The sequence below is a fragment of the Capricornis sumatraensis genome, chromosome 21, assembly GCF_032405125.1.
Source record: "Capricornis sumatraensis isolate serow.1 chromosome 21, serow.2, whole genome shotgun sequence".
In the NCBI taxonomy this organism is placed as follows: Eukaryota; Metazoa; Chordata; class Mammalia; order Artiodactyla; family Bovidae; genus Capricornis; species Capricornis sumatraensis.
Window position 1 is genome coordinate 40,152,844 of NC_091089.1, and position 14,452 is coordinate 40,167,295.

The following is a 14,452-nucleotide window of genomic DNA, read 5'->3' on the forward strand; positions in this document are numbered from 1 at the left end:
ATCATAATAAATTATAATGGATGCAAAATCATTCTTCCTTCCATGCATGTATTCTTTCTTCACTATTTAAAAAAATTTACTCGAACTTACAGATGCTTTCACTGACTCTTGCATGTTCATAAATCCACATATTTTCACAGGATTTAAAATTAACTTTGAGTAATCAATTCTATGAGAAGCTTTCAAAAAGATAGCATACCATGTGAGACGAGGTGCTGGCCAGCCGGCTACAGAGCAGTGTAATTTTACATTTTCTTTCTCCCAAACAGTATGGGAACGAGGTTTAATGACAAATTCAGGAGCATGGAGAAGATTATCTTCATTCAACTTTTTATGAAATGCCTCAGTTTCTTCTAACTGAAAAAAAATTATCAAGACATGAAATCAAAGTAACATGTGCTACAAAAATGAAATGTAGAAATCAAAATGATCAATTTTTCATTTGGAGTCTTACTTTGGTATTTGGAGCAAACGAACTCCCCTTATCCCTTTTAAAAAACAGACATATCACTTAATTTTTAACATTCTAAGCCTGAGCAACATATTGTACTTTCCAAAGGTAGATTTCTTAAGGTTCTCAAGAACTTTAATTTCTGTAGAACCTAAAGTTTCACAGAACTTAAAACTATAAAGTCTGTCTTTCTTTGAACTATATATTTTGATGTCTTTCCCCTTTTTTCTTATTTCTCCACAAGACCACAGATTTCTTCATTTGAAACTAATTAATCTTTATTACACACATGCACAATGTTACCTGCATCTCTACTTTTTTAAGATTAATTTTTATTGCAGTCTAGTTGATTTACAATGCTGTATTAGTTGCTGCTGCACAGCAAAGTGAATCAGTTATGCACATACATGTAAACACTCCTAGATTCTATTCCCATAAAGATCATTACTGAGTATTAAGTAGGGTTCCCTGTGCTCTACAGTAGGTCCTTATTAGCTTCTCTGTCCACAGGATTGTCCAGGCAAGAATACTGGTGTGGGTTGCCATGCCCTCCTCCAGGGGATCTTCCCAACCGAGGGATTGAACCCAGGTCTCCTGCATTGCAGGCAGGTTCTTTACCATCTGATCCACCAGGGAAGCCCATTTTATATGTAGTGGTGGCACTTATACTTTTGTAAGTTATGTTAAATTTTCTTTTCTTACCGTTTTTTTCAGTGACAGCTGTTCCGCCTTTTCTCGAATGGCAACTTTCCTTGACTTCTTCTCAAAGGCCTCTTCCTGGTGAAGCGTGGACATGGACTGCTTAGATACTGAGGACTGCTTGCTGGCTGTTACACCTTCCTCACTAGCAAGGAGATTCCTCTGGGCTATGTAAGCAGCAGCTTCTTTAATTCTTTGCTCTTCCGTGTCTGTAATTCCACTGACATGCACTTGGCTAAAATAAAATAAGAGCAAAATATGGTTATTGTGGATGTCAGTGATAAGATTGCCCAATTTTGCCAAGTTTAAAGCACCAGACCTCAGATGTTGTACACTGTGCCCAAGGAAAACCTGACATACAAAACACTGGCCCACAGGAGCTAACTCTTCACACATGGACGTGACCATCACCTTAACAAATGATGATGACGATAGTAATACCTGTTGTGGCCAGGGTGCTCTACCAAGTGCTGTTTGCATAAATTATCTCATTTTCCCCTACAACAACCCTTTGAAGTAAACTGTATCCTTTCTACTTTAGACATATGGTAACAAGACACAGAGAAGTAAGATAACTTGCCCAATATAATTTCTTTGGTTTCCTTAGTGTGTATAAACACAGTTTAGTTTGTAATAAAATATTAATTTATGACTTCCTTCTAGAGAAGACAGCATTGTAAAATGACAGACAGTTGTGTGACTGGGATCCTGATTTATGACTGGTGTGCTTTATCTGGATTCTGTAACTCAGATGACAGAATGCATTACCCAGAGCTGCTGCACACATAAATAAGCTATATATGTATGTGTGATCCTTATGCCTAGCAGTTTCCTTTCCAAAATAATACAGGTTATGCGGGACTTCCCTGGTGGTACAGTGGATAAGAATCAGCCTGCCAATGCAGGGGACATGGGTTTGACCCCTGATCCAGGAAGATCCCACATGCCACAGGACATGGAGGTTGGGGGTGGGGAAGAGGGCAGCAACTGCAATTAGGAAAACTCAAGTACACTTAAAAATATATTTTTGACCCAGAACAGCAAGGACATTTGCCTTTAAGTAAGTGCATATGTGCATGTCAGCGATAACCCTGCTATAATCTGGGTATAAGAGCAAGAATATGATGCTAACATCAAAAGCAATCCTCTATCTCAGTTTAAAACCGGTTGCTGACATAAAGTTAGCTCTACTTAGAGCATGTGTGCCAAGTCACTTCAGTCTTCTTTGACTCTCTGCAACCCTATGGACTATAGCCCACCAGGCTCCTCTGTCCAGGCAAGAACACCTGAGTGGGTTGCTGTGCCCTCCGTCAGGGGATCTTCCCAACCAGGGATCAAACCCATGTCTTTTATGTCTCCTGCATTGACAGCCGGGATCTTTACCACTAGTGTCACCTGGGAAGCCCTACCTACACTGTAAGAAGTGGAATTTTCAAGTGCCATCCAGAAGAAATCGTATTCTCCAAAAATGTACTATATTTGCATTTTCCAGTTCTAGGGGGACTCTCAACTCAACCATTACAAGTGCCTTGATTTCCTTGTGCAAAAAACTGACATACTAATACCACTCCAGGGCTGAATGGAGGACTTAGAAGGATTGTTTATATATAATGCACTTACAATGATTTCCAGCAAACAACAGGTACTCAACAAATGTTCATTACTTTCCCATTCTCTTAAATGTTAATGAACATCATTATGAAGTGTTATTTTCATAGTAATAGAATATAGGAGACGGCTCCATATAAAAAACGAAGAACTGGAAATAAAACCTAGAATATAAATTTTTTATTCAAACTTTCATCTATCACAGCTTATTCTGTAAATAATTCTTGACACTGGTCTGGAAGGAACAAAATGGTTTGGTGAGAAAAGGGCAGGAAAAAGCTGGAGAGAGTGAGAAGCTTCATTTTGTGCCCACACATGTGGAGAGTCATGCCATATAGGTTAATGCTAAGCTGACATGACTTTTAAATGATTTTTTTAAAAGCACAAAATTAAATATTTTTCTCCTCCAATCTAGTCATCTCCTAAAAGGAATGTGAGTGCTATTAAACCAACTGTGAAGAAGCTGAGTCTGGGCATGCATACTTCACAATATAAGCCTGTTTGTCTATAAAGTTCCATTTGAAAAATCAGATATAAAAAATCAAAGATAGAAAATAAAGGCTAAAAATAGAATATTGTTTATCCCTTTCCTAAGTAAGTTTGCAGCAGTTATGACATCAGCCTCTGAAACAATTGGGAAAGGAATCATCAAAATCGATGGGAAGAGAAAATGCAGGGAAACAGAAGTAGGTCACCAAAAATCACGAGTTATTGCCTACTGATTTTCCTGATAGCTTTTGCCCAGAGAGGGCAACCTTGTTTTGAACATCACATTAGCTTTGTGAATAATGTCCATTCAAAGGAAAATAAACAGGGAAGGCTCAGAAAGTCTCTGTTAAACTTTAATTTGGTGTCTTAGACAAGTCTCTGTTCAAGATTTCTTTGTATATATTATCATTCAAAACTGTTTATATTATAAACAGAAATTTGGCATTACACAGACTTGTGACTTAGTGATTATTTTGTTTGAATTTTATCTCAAAATAAATAGTAATCTATTTTATATTTAACAAATATAAGCCAGGCATTCAAGCTATGCCTGCAATGCTTTTAGTTAGTCTACGTTATCTAAGGATTTTTTTTCTTCTTAATGAATAATAATTAAAACCACACTGGCAACCAATTTACCTAAATGTACCATTTGATTTTTTTCTTTTAGTTCACCCAATATTTTATAGTTTTAACCTTTCTTTGTGCCCTAACTATAGCAACTGTATACAGTGTCCAATCACTAGCATCCAATACTCTGCTTCTAGTTTCAACTAGTTACATAATTAGAAATAAGTCTCTAATCATAATCTCTGTTGTCATACAGCCATTCTATGTAATGGCAAACATTTTTACAATGATCACATCTCCCACTATGCGCAGTTCCGAGGTTCTCAGACCTTTCTCAACCAGTACAAAGTAAATGCTCAGTAAATGATAGCTGATATTATTATTACTACCTGAAAACATTTATTCCCCACTTCTTTTTAAAATTAATTAATTAATTAACTTGTCTGCACTGGGTCTTACTTGCGGTATGCAGGATCCCCGATATTCACTGTGGCATACAAACTCTTAATTGCAGCATGTGAGATTTAGTCCCTTGACCAGGGATCAAACCCATGTCCTCTGCATTGGGAGCATGGGGTCTTAATTTTAAATAGTTCCACCAGGGACGTCTCTCTCCACTTTCTAAAAATCAGATCCAGGGAGAGAATCCATACGTACCGTCCTGAGAAAATAGGCACCATGTAGTCACTTGGCAGATTTTCTTTCTCCTCTCCAGAGAGAAGGCTCTTCTTGGCTCTCTTTGTTTGGGGGCTCAACTTGGATGAATAATCCAACATCAGACTGGAATCTGTAAGTCTGACAAAAAACACCCTAATGTTAGTCAATAATTTAAAAAATGTTTAGAAGTTTTAAATTTAGGAGTGTTGCATAGACTCCTAGATGGCTAATGTTATAATTATCTTCTATCTTTAGAACTAAAATAGAGTGAAAATGACCTCACATAATGCACTCTATCCAGACATAAGAAAAATAGGTCTGTGGTAATTTCATGGCTTTTTCTCATTAAAGTTTCAGGGGAAAGCAGCTGTGCTTTGGTAATGTTTCTGAATAATCTTTGCTGTTAAGTTTATGTTGGAAATGTAGGCAGCCTACATGAATAGTTTGGATACACTGTGCATTCAAATGCTTTCAGAGGATTGATAAACAAAAATAAAGCAAATTTTCTGTATCCAGAGCCCAGGCAATTCTGAAGCAGGGCCTTGAGGCTGAACTTCAGGTTTTTGTATAATGTAGCAGACTCTATTTGAAAGAACATTGAGCTCATTAAACAATAGAATTAATATATTTTAGATGAATACACAGCATCAAGTTACTTGGAAAATTACAAATTTGATAAAGAACCTTTTGATGATGCTGTAGTACACACAAAAATCCACCCATGCACACTGGTGCCTGTGATGCTTGGAGTCAGCTATTGTTCTAATAACGCAAAAAATGTGTTAGAGTGGGAAACAAGACAACTGAGATTGCACCTAGAGAAAAGGATTGATGACATTAAAAGTACAATCTTAATCTATATAGTTCTTGGATGAAATGAAGTGCATTTTCATTCAAATGCAGAATTTGGCATAAAATCCAGGAGTTTGTGGACTGTCTGAAGTCAATCCATGGACTCAGGTTAAAGGTCTCTCATCTCCATTGCAATGACAGAAAGTCACAATAAGAAATCATACAGAAACTCTCTGTATGACCTTTGCAATTTTTCTATAGACTTGAATTGATTCTGAAATTGAAAATTAATATTAAAAAGATCTCTAATATATGGAATTTAGAAAGATGGTAGGGATGATCCTATGCACACAACAGCAAAGGACACGCACATAAAGGACAGAATTTTGGACACAGAGGGGAAAGGAGAGGGTGGGATGATTTGAGAGAATAGCACTGAAACATACACGTTACCACATGTAAAACAGATAGCCAGGGGAGTTTGCTGTATGATGCAGGGAACCCAAGGCTAGTGCTCTGTGACAACCTAGAGGGTTGGGGTGGGGAAGGAGGTAGGAGGGAAGTTCAAGAGGGAGGGGATATATACCTATGGCTGACTCATGGTGATGTATGGCAGAAACCATCACAATATTGAAAAGCAATTACCCTCCAATTAAAAATAAGAAATACATATTTTAAAAAAGGTCCCTAGTGTCGAGAAAATTTGAAAAGAAAATGAAGCATGTGAATGGTGTGGCATGGAAAAACCAAGCTGCCTGGTTAAAACGGAAAAAACCTTCCAAAGTCCAAACCTTGATTGTTTCTCAATCTTTAAAAAACATTAGGAAAAGCAGGAATTACTTAGATCAAAAGAAGACAGTGCATGTACATAGTACAAAATGGATACACAATAATGCAAATAAACTTATCCTCTGCTAAGCAAGCAACACAGAACTCTTGGGCTTCTAGAATGCCCTGGGAGTACAGTGATTCTGGACCTGGGAGTATATGGTGGGCTACTGGCTTTAATTCCCGGAGTGGAGGGGTAGCATGGAAATGACAGACCTCTTCCTCCCCCACTAATCGCCCCTCCCCCAGGGTGAATATGTAGCTCTTGTTCTATGATCAGCATTAACACTAAAGGTTAGAACATTGAATTCAAGCTTGTGGATTGGTTACCAGTTGGAAGGGTTAGTGAAATTTGTTCCTGGGTGGCTGTTCCAAGCAACAGCAAAATGATTGCATTCTAAACCCTTAGTGAGTTACAAAGTACAGGCTGTGCTAATACAGGTCTAAGTTTAAAGTGGTATTTTCCATCACTCTTTTAATTCCATTACTATACAAAATAAAATTAATTATGGAGTTTGAGCTTCTTTTTTTCTATTTATAGAACATTTGCATTTTCTAATTTTTCTCATTTCTCTATTTTTGCTCTTTTTACTATTTATTTTCATTCTACTGTCTACACTCATATCCTCATGGGAATATTTTCAATGTTTGCTTATATTAAAAGAGGCCATATGTATTACTATGGTTGATTCATGCTGATGTTTGACAGAAAACAACAAAATTCTGTAAATCAATTATCCTTTAGTAAAAGTCAGATTTGTCATTCTTTTTGTTGTATTGTTGTTCCTTTTTTTCAGTCATTTTTCCCTTTAAGATAAATCTTTCAAATGAAGCATTTGTTATGTACAATGTGCCAGAATGTGATTATTCTATTCTCACAGGTAAATCATAGCAGACAATTTTTAATAGTTGAACTTTATAGTAAAGATTTATGGGACTATCATTAGTTTTTATGTCATATTTCATTTGGAACAAAAGACTTCATAAAAGGACTGTGATTTTATATATTATATAGTATTATTTAGAAAATCCAAAGTACTTGGAAGATATCAAACATTTACTATGCTCTCTAAAGTTTCTTCAAGCTAACAAGAAGAGTGTGTTTAGGATTAAATGTTAAAATACTGTGCTAACAGAGTATTTGGTAATGTTAAGTCATTTATCAAAGATGTCTGAGAAGACATCTTCATCTGATTGAGTTTAAAACTCAGTGAAGTTTTAAGAAACTGACTATGCAATAATTGTGTAACTAATTATGTGAAGAAAAGCCATCAATTGTTCTTTCCCAAGAACACGGAAACCTAACATCTTACTCTATCAAATTTTAAAGTCAAATAATGTCTTTAAAGGAGTTCAATAGAAAATGTAAAATTTAAATTTCTTTTTTAAATTTGAATTTCTTTGAAGTTACATCAAAGAGCTAAATAAAGGCTTGCTAATCTCTTGGGCTTTTAGTTGCATCTAAATTTTGAAAATAATCCTGTCTCAAAAGCCAGTTTCTGAGTAGACACTTGAAGTTCGGTATGCATGAATCAATGTGGTCTTTTAACTATTAAAACTATATTTAATGTTCTTTGTGTCTTAAATCTTGATTCTTTCTGAATTTCAATTCATGAAGGCAGTGAAAATAAGCTATTGTGTTTAGTTGCCAAGTCGTGTCTGACTCTGCGACCCTATGAACTGTAGCCCTCCAGGCTCCCCTGTCCATGGGACTTCCCAGGCAAGAATACTCCAGTGGGTTGTCATTGCCTTCTCCAGGGGATCTTCCTGACCCAGGGATCAAACCCATGTCTCCTGCATTGGCAGGTGGATTCTTTACCACTGAGCCACCTGGGAAGCCCCTGAAACTCAGGTAAATTTTGAAACTATAGGTAAGGATTGATTTGTGTGTGCAGGTGCACCCACACATAACTGTGTCTAGGTACATCTACCTGTACTCTACTACTGTGTTATATGTGTTATATGTGTTAATATGCCTAAAGTTAGTAGAATTTAAGGATATATCATGGTTTGTTTGACATCATCACATCTATGACCAGCAGCGCCATAGAGAAGGGATGTAGCCCAGGAGAAAGCTCTCTCTAGAAATGTTCCAGGAACTCAGAAATAAACTTGCACTTCATCCAGTTCAAATACTCAACAACAACAACATAACCTTCTGCTCATACAACTTCATAATTATTCTTGACAGGAAAAGCAAGAACAAAACTACTATAGAATCACTGGACATTTATACAACCCTCCTTGCTTTATAGATGTAGAAGACCTAGAGTGTCTTTGTAACTTGCCCAGTTTCACCCAGCAAGTTGGTAGGTGAACTAGGACCAGCACCCATGTGTGTTAATGTTCTTTCCTCTATGCCAGTGGCCTTCAACTTCGTGTCTGAGTCTTCTCGATCCAAACATGTTTGATCTTGTCACCTATATATCTGTCTATTTATAAATTTTATACATATACTGCTGAATAAATATTCTCACTTTATGAAATAACAGAAAAATGTTCAGGGCCAAATTTAATCTTTTTAAATACAGAAGTGCTAATATATCTTCCTACACTTCCTTGGCTTGCCTTCATGGACTCCCCACTTCAGAAACCACAACAACATGTCACACTGCCCATAATGACTCTGATGTTGATAAGCTATTTCTGAATTTATTCACATCTCACAAAAAGTCGAATGCAACTGAGTGAGTAAGCACAGCACAAAACATACAGGTTATGAAATCATCACAGTCCAATTAGAAATAAAGCGTTAAGAAACTCATGAAAGCATTAAGAAACTTTAAAAATAAAGAAATAAAGCATTAAGAAACTTTACATGAAGTCAAATGCTAGTTCTTCAAAGTCATATTTATAATCATTGTAATTTCATGTAATTGTGAAAAATTGTCCTAGTTCCTCAGGATGAGTAACTATGCCTGCTTATGTTAAGTATGGATCTACTTAATGGCTATATTACTTTCTGAAAAAAGTATGACAACTTATCAGCATGTTCTAGAAAAAAATGATGAGCTATAGGCTTTGTCTTTTGCTGACACTACTCCCAAACCCAGCACCACCCACCCACATATGCTCATGATTACAGTACGTTATTGATTTTCTTCTCTGTTCCATTCCTGTGACTATTCAAGGAGAGGGATGGCCTAAAAGTTAGATTTATATCCTCAGCACTGTGTCCAGTGCCTGATAGTGTTCAGTAAGTGTTTATTGAATGAGGTGAAATCAAGATTCAACCTCCTGTAACCATATCCTATCTCTGTGATTCTCAACCCTGACTTCACATCAGAATCAGCTGAGGAACTAGTAAGAATGACCAATGCAGAGGTGGGACTTCCAGTATGGTGGAGTGAATAGTTCAGCAGTTCCTCTCTCCAAAAAAGCAGTGATAAAACTGGATACAATTGTCGAAACCAACCCACTCAGGCCTCTGAAAATCAAATACAGGACACACTACACTGACATGTGACTATTCATGAAAAGATACTGAGCTTCAAGTCTGAATAGTGGGAGTCTGTGCGACATGCTTGTCTAGTTCTTTCCCACCCAGCCCCAGCTCAATCTATAAAGTAGTTCTACTAAGGTGGGAAAAGGTGAGAAACTCTTAATATTCACTGTCAGAGGGGCTGATTTGGAGCAGAGCATGATAAAACTCCACAACCAGCAACACTGTGAGTAACAATAACCATCTAAGTATCAAACAAACAAGGGAAGACCAGCAGCTCAGTCAGTCTTAGGATACAGTCATGGTTGGAACAAGCAGCAGATGGGCAGATCACTCAGAGATGTAACGGGAAGATTTGAAAAATAAGACCACCATGGGGGCCTTCATAAGCTCTCTCCATGTGCTTGACTAGAAAAAACTGGAAAGGACTCAGGTTATCCACATAAGATTGGCTGACTGTAAGCCTGTGTGTGCAGAGAAGAGACAAGGGAGTCTAGAGGCAAACAAATCCAGGGCATACACATTTTTAAATGACCTGGACTTCAAATATGCTCCCCAACACACACACCCAGACACACAGATCTATTGCCAGAGGATGGAAGCTTTACTGTCTTGAGAGGTTTGAGAACAGATGTCTGACCATTCATTGACTGATCATTAATCTATGCAAATACCAAGTGATCCCTATGGATTCAGGCTTAAAAATAAGAACAATAATTTTTTAAAACACTAAAGAAAGACATCAGCAGTAACAGTGCTGGGTAAACAGAGTCTATAAATGTGTTTAGGCAAGTAATTAAACAAAACACAGCAGCAACACATTTGGGGAAAATTCAGAATCCAGAATTATTACAATATGTTATCTATTATGTGCTATTTTCAACAACAAAATAATTGAGACATGAGAAGAAATAGGAGAAGGTGATGCACGCTAGAAGAAAAAAAGCAGTAAATAAAAATTGTCTCTAAGTGCACCCTGATATTGGATTTAGCAAAGACTTCAAAACAGTAATTAGAAATATGTTCAAAAATAAGGAAGTATATTCAAAGGCTAATTAAGGAAACCATGTTTAAATAATTAAAGGGAAGTATAATAATGACTCAAAAAGAAAGAATGTCAACAAAAAGATAGGAATTGTAAAATAAGGTCAAATGGATATTCTGGAGTTTAAAAGTACAATAACTTAAATGAAAAAGTTATTAAAGGGACCCAAAAGATTTTATATAAAAGAATAAGATAATCAGGTAAGCTGAAGATAGAAGCTATACAATCTAAAGAAAAAAACAAACAGAAAAAGAATGAAGAAAAAATAGGTTCTCAGACAACATCAAATATACCACTATGTGAGTAATGTTAGTACCAGAAAGAGGAGGAAGAGAGAAAGGGCAGGAAAAGATATTTGAAGAAATAATGGCTTCAGTTCAGTTCAGTCGCTCAGTTGTGTCCGACTCTTTGCGACTCCATGAATCGCAGCACGCCAGGCCTCCCTGTCCATCACCAACTCCCGGAGTTCACCCAAACTCCTGTCCATCGAGTCGGTGATGCCATCCAGCCATCTCATCCTCTGTCATCCCCTTCTCCTCCTACCCCCAATCCCTCCCAGCATCAGAGTCTTTTCCAATGAGTCAACTCTTCACATGAGGTGGCCAAAGTATTGGAGTTGCAGCTTTAGCATCATTCCTTCCAAAGAACACCCAGGACCGATCTCCTTTAGAATGGACTGGTTGGATCTCCTTGCAGTCCAAGGGACTCTCAAGAGTCTTCTCCAACACCACAGTTCAAAAGCATCAATTCTTCGGCACTCAGCTTTCTTCACAGTCCAACTCTCACATCCATACATGACCACTGGAAAAACCATAGCCTTGACTAGACGGACCTTTGTTGGCAAAGTAATGTCTCTGCTTTTGAATATACTATCTAGGTTGGTCATAACTTTTCTTCCAAGGAGTAAGCATCTTTTAATTTCATGGCAGCAATCACCATCTGCAGTGATTTTGGAGCCCCCAAAAATAAAGTCTGACACTGTTTCCACTGTTTCCCCATCTATTTCCCATGAAGTGATAGGACCAGATGCCATGATCTTCGTTATCTGAATGTTGAGCTTTAAGCCAACTTTTTCACTCTCCACTTTCACTTTCATCAAGAGGCTTTTTAGTTCCTCTTCACTTTCTGCCGTAAGGGTGGTGTAATCTGCATATCTGAGGTTATTGATATTTCTCCCGGCAATCTTGATTCCAGCTTGTGTTTCTTCCAGCCCAGTGTTTCTCATGATGTACTCTGCATATAAGTTAAATAAGCAGGGTGACAATATACAGCCTTGACGTACTCCTTTTCCTATTTGGAACCAGTCTGTTGTTCCATGTCCAGTTCTAACTGTTGCTTCCTTAAAATTCCCCAAATTTGAGTAAAAATAGTACTCTGTGAATCCAAGATGCTCAACAAACCCAAGTATGATACTCCCAAAGAGATACACATGTAGACATATCATAGTCAAACTGTTGAAAGCCAAATCCAGAGAGAAAACTAGAAAATAGCAAGAGTAAAATGATTCATCACATACAAGGGAACAAGATACTAATGACTGATTTCACATCAGAAACCATACATCCCAGAAGACATTCATATGACATATTTAAGTGCTGGGGGAAAAACTAAATCAAGAGTTTTATATCCAGCAAAACTACTGCTCAAAACTGAAAACAAAGTAAAGACATTGACAAAGAGAGAATTCATTGCTAGCAGACCTGCCTTACAAGAAATGCTAAAGCAAATCTTTCATATAGGAAACATGATAAATGCATTTATGCCAAAAAATTAGATGACTTAAATGAAATGGAAAAATTCCCATAAAAATTTAAATAACCAAAACTAATTCAAGAAGAAATTAAAAATCATAACAGATCAATAACAAATAAGGAAATTGAATTAGTAATTTATCTATGCACAAGGACTTCCCTGATGGTCCACAGGTTAAGAATCTGCCTTGCAATGCAAGGGGCCCAGATTCCATCCCTGGTCAGGGAACTAAGATCCCACATGCTGTGGAGCAACTAATCCCATATACTAGAGAGCCCATGTACCACAACTAAGACCCAACACAGCCAAATAAATAAATAAATAAATATTTTTAAAAATCCATGCACAATGGATAGCCCAGGCCTAAATGCTTTCATTGACGAATTACATGACCTATTTAAGGAAGAAACAAACCAATCATTTTCATATTTTTAAAAATACAGAAGAGAAGGAAATACTTCCCAACTTTTTCTATAAGGCCAGTATTACCTGATATCAAAGCCAAAGACATTATAATTTTTTAAAAAAACTACAAACCAATATCCCTCATACACATAGGCACAAAAATCCTTCACAAAATATCAGTAAACTGAATCCAGCAATATATAAAACCAAGCAGAATTTAGCCTAGGGATGCAAGGTTGATTTAATATCTGAACACCAATTAGTATAATATACCATATTAAGAGAATAAAGAACAAAAACCACATTATTATCTCAAGAGGTGCAAAAAAATTTTGACAAAATTCAGCTTTCTTGCATGTTAAAAAATTCTCAACTAAATAAGAATAGAAGGGAACTTCCTCAATCTGATAAAGGCCATCTATGAAAAATCTATAACTAGTATCATATCTAATAGTAAAAAAACTAAATCCTTTCTTCCTAAGATGGGGAACAAGGCTATGATACTTGCTGTTGCCACTTCTATTCAATATTGTACTGACGTTTACAGCACAGTGAAGAATAGTCGAGGCAATTAGTTAAACTGAAAAATTGGAAAGCAAGTCTAACTTTAGTTACAGATGTTATAACTGTGTATATAGAAAATGCTAAGGAATACACACACACACACACATGCTAATGCTAATAAATGAGTTCAGCAAGGTCACATGATACAGAATCAAAGCACAAAAATCAATTACACCTCTGTTTACTAGCAGTGAACAATGAAAAAAATAAAATTAAGACAACTCCACTCACAATTCCATCAAAAAGAATAAAATATTTAGGAAAAATTTTAACATAGAAGTACAAGACTTTACACTGCAGATTACAAAACATTATATGATAAGTAAAACAAAGATCTAAATAAATAAATATCCATGTTCATGGATTGAAAGAGTCAGCACTGTTAAAATGGCATCTTTTTCAAAATTGATTTATGCTTTCTACATAATTTTTATTAAATTGCCAGAAGACTTTTCTCTTTGTAGAAATTGACAAGGCGATCTTAAAATTTATATGGGAATATGAAGGAACTGCACAGGCAAAAATTTTTTTGTGAAAGATGAACTCAGTTTGAGAACTTACATCCACCAATTTCAAAACTTTTTATAAAGCGACAGTAGTTAAGAAAGTGTGGTACTGGCCTAAGGACAGGCACGCAGATCAATGCAACAGAATTGAGGATCTGTAAATAAACCTTTTTATTTACAGTCAATTGATTTTTCTTTCCAAAGCTCTTTTTCTTTATTATTATTTTAAAACTTTTTATTTTGTATTGGGATATAGTCGATTAACAATGTGATAGTTTCAGGTGAACAGTGAGGGGACTCAGCCATACATGGTCAATATATTTTTGATAAAGGAGCTAAATGATTTAAGGGGAAAGGATAGTTTTTTCCACAAATGGTGCTGTGACAACAGTCTATGTATATGTGAAGGGATGAATTTAGAACTTCACAGCACATACAAAAAAAAATAATTCAAAATGGATATTTCTAAATGTAAAGCTAAAATTATAAAACTCTTAGAAAAAAAGATATGAGAAACTCTATGAAGCTCCAATACTCTGGCTACCTGATGCAAAGAGCTGACTGATTGGAAAAGACTTTGATGCTGGGAAAGATTGAGGGCGGGAGGTGAAGGGGGCGACAGAGGATGAGACAGTTGGATGGCA

The 14,452-nt window shown here is 36.4% G+C and overlaps 1 protein-coding gene across 2 annotated transcripts in view; it reads right to left on the reverse strand.

Annotated features, from left to right (window-relative positions):
• MYOM1 (myomesin 1) overlaps positions 1–14,452 on the reverse strand; it is a 112,880-nt gene that overhangs the window by 91,118 nt on the left and 7,310 nt on the right. For both annotated transcript variants that reach the window (XM_068993642.1, XM_068993641.1), the window contains exons 2-4: positions 4,475–4,612; positions 1,154–1,385; positions 200–357 (exon numbers count right to left, since the gene is read on the reverse strand). In XM_068993642.1, coding sequence (XP_068849743.1) covers positions 200–357; positions 1,154–1,385; positions 4,475–4,612 — 528 coding nt within the window. The remainder of the gene's footprint in view (positions 1–199; positions 358–1,153; positions 1,386–4,474; positions 4,613–14,452) is intronic.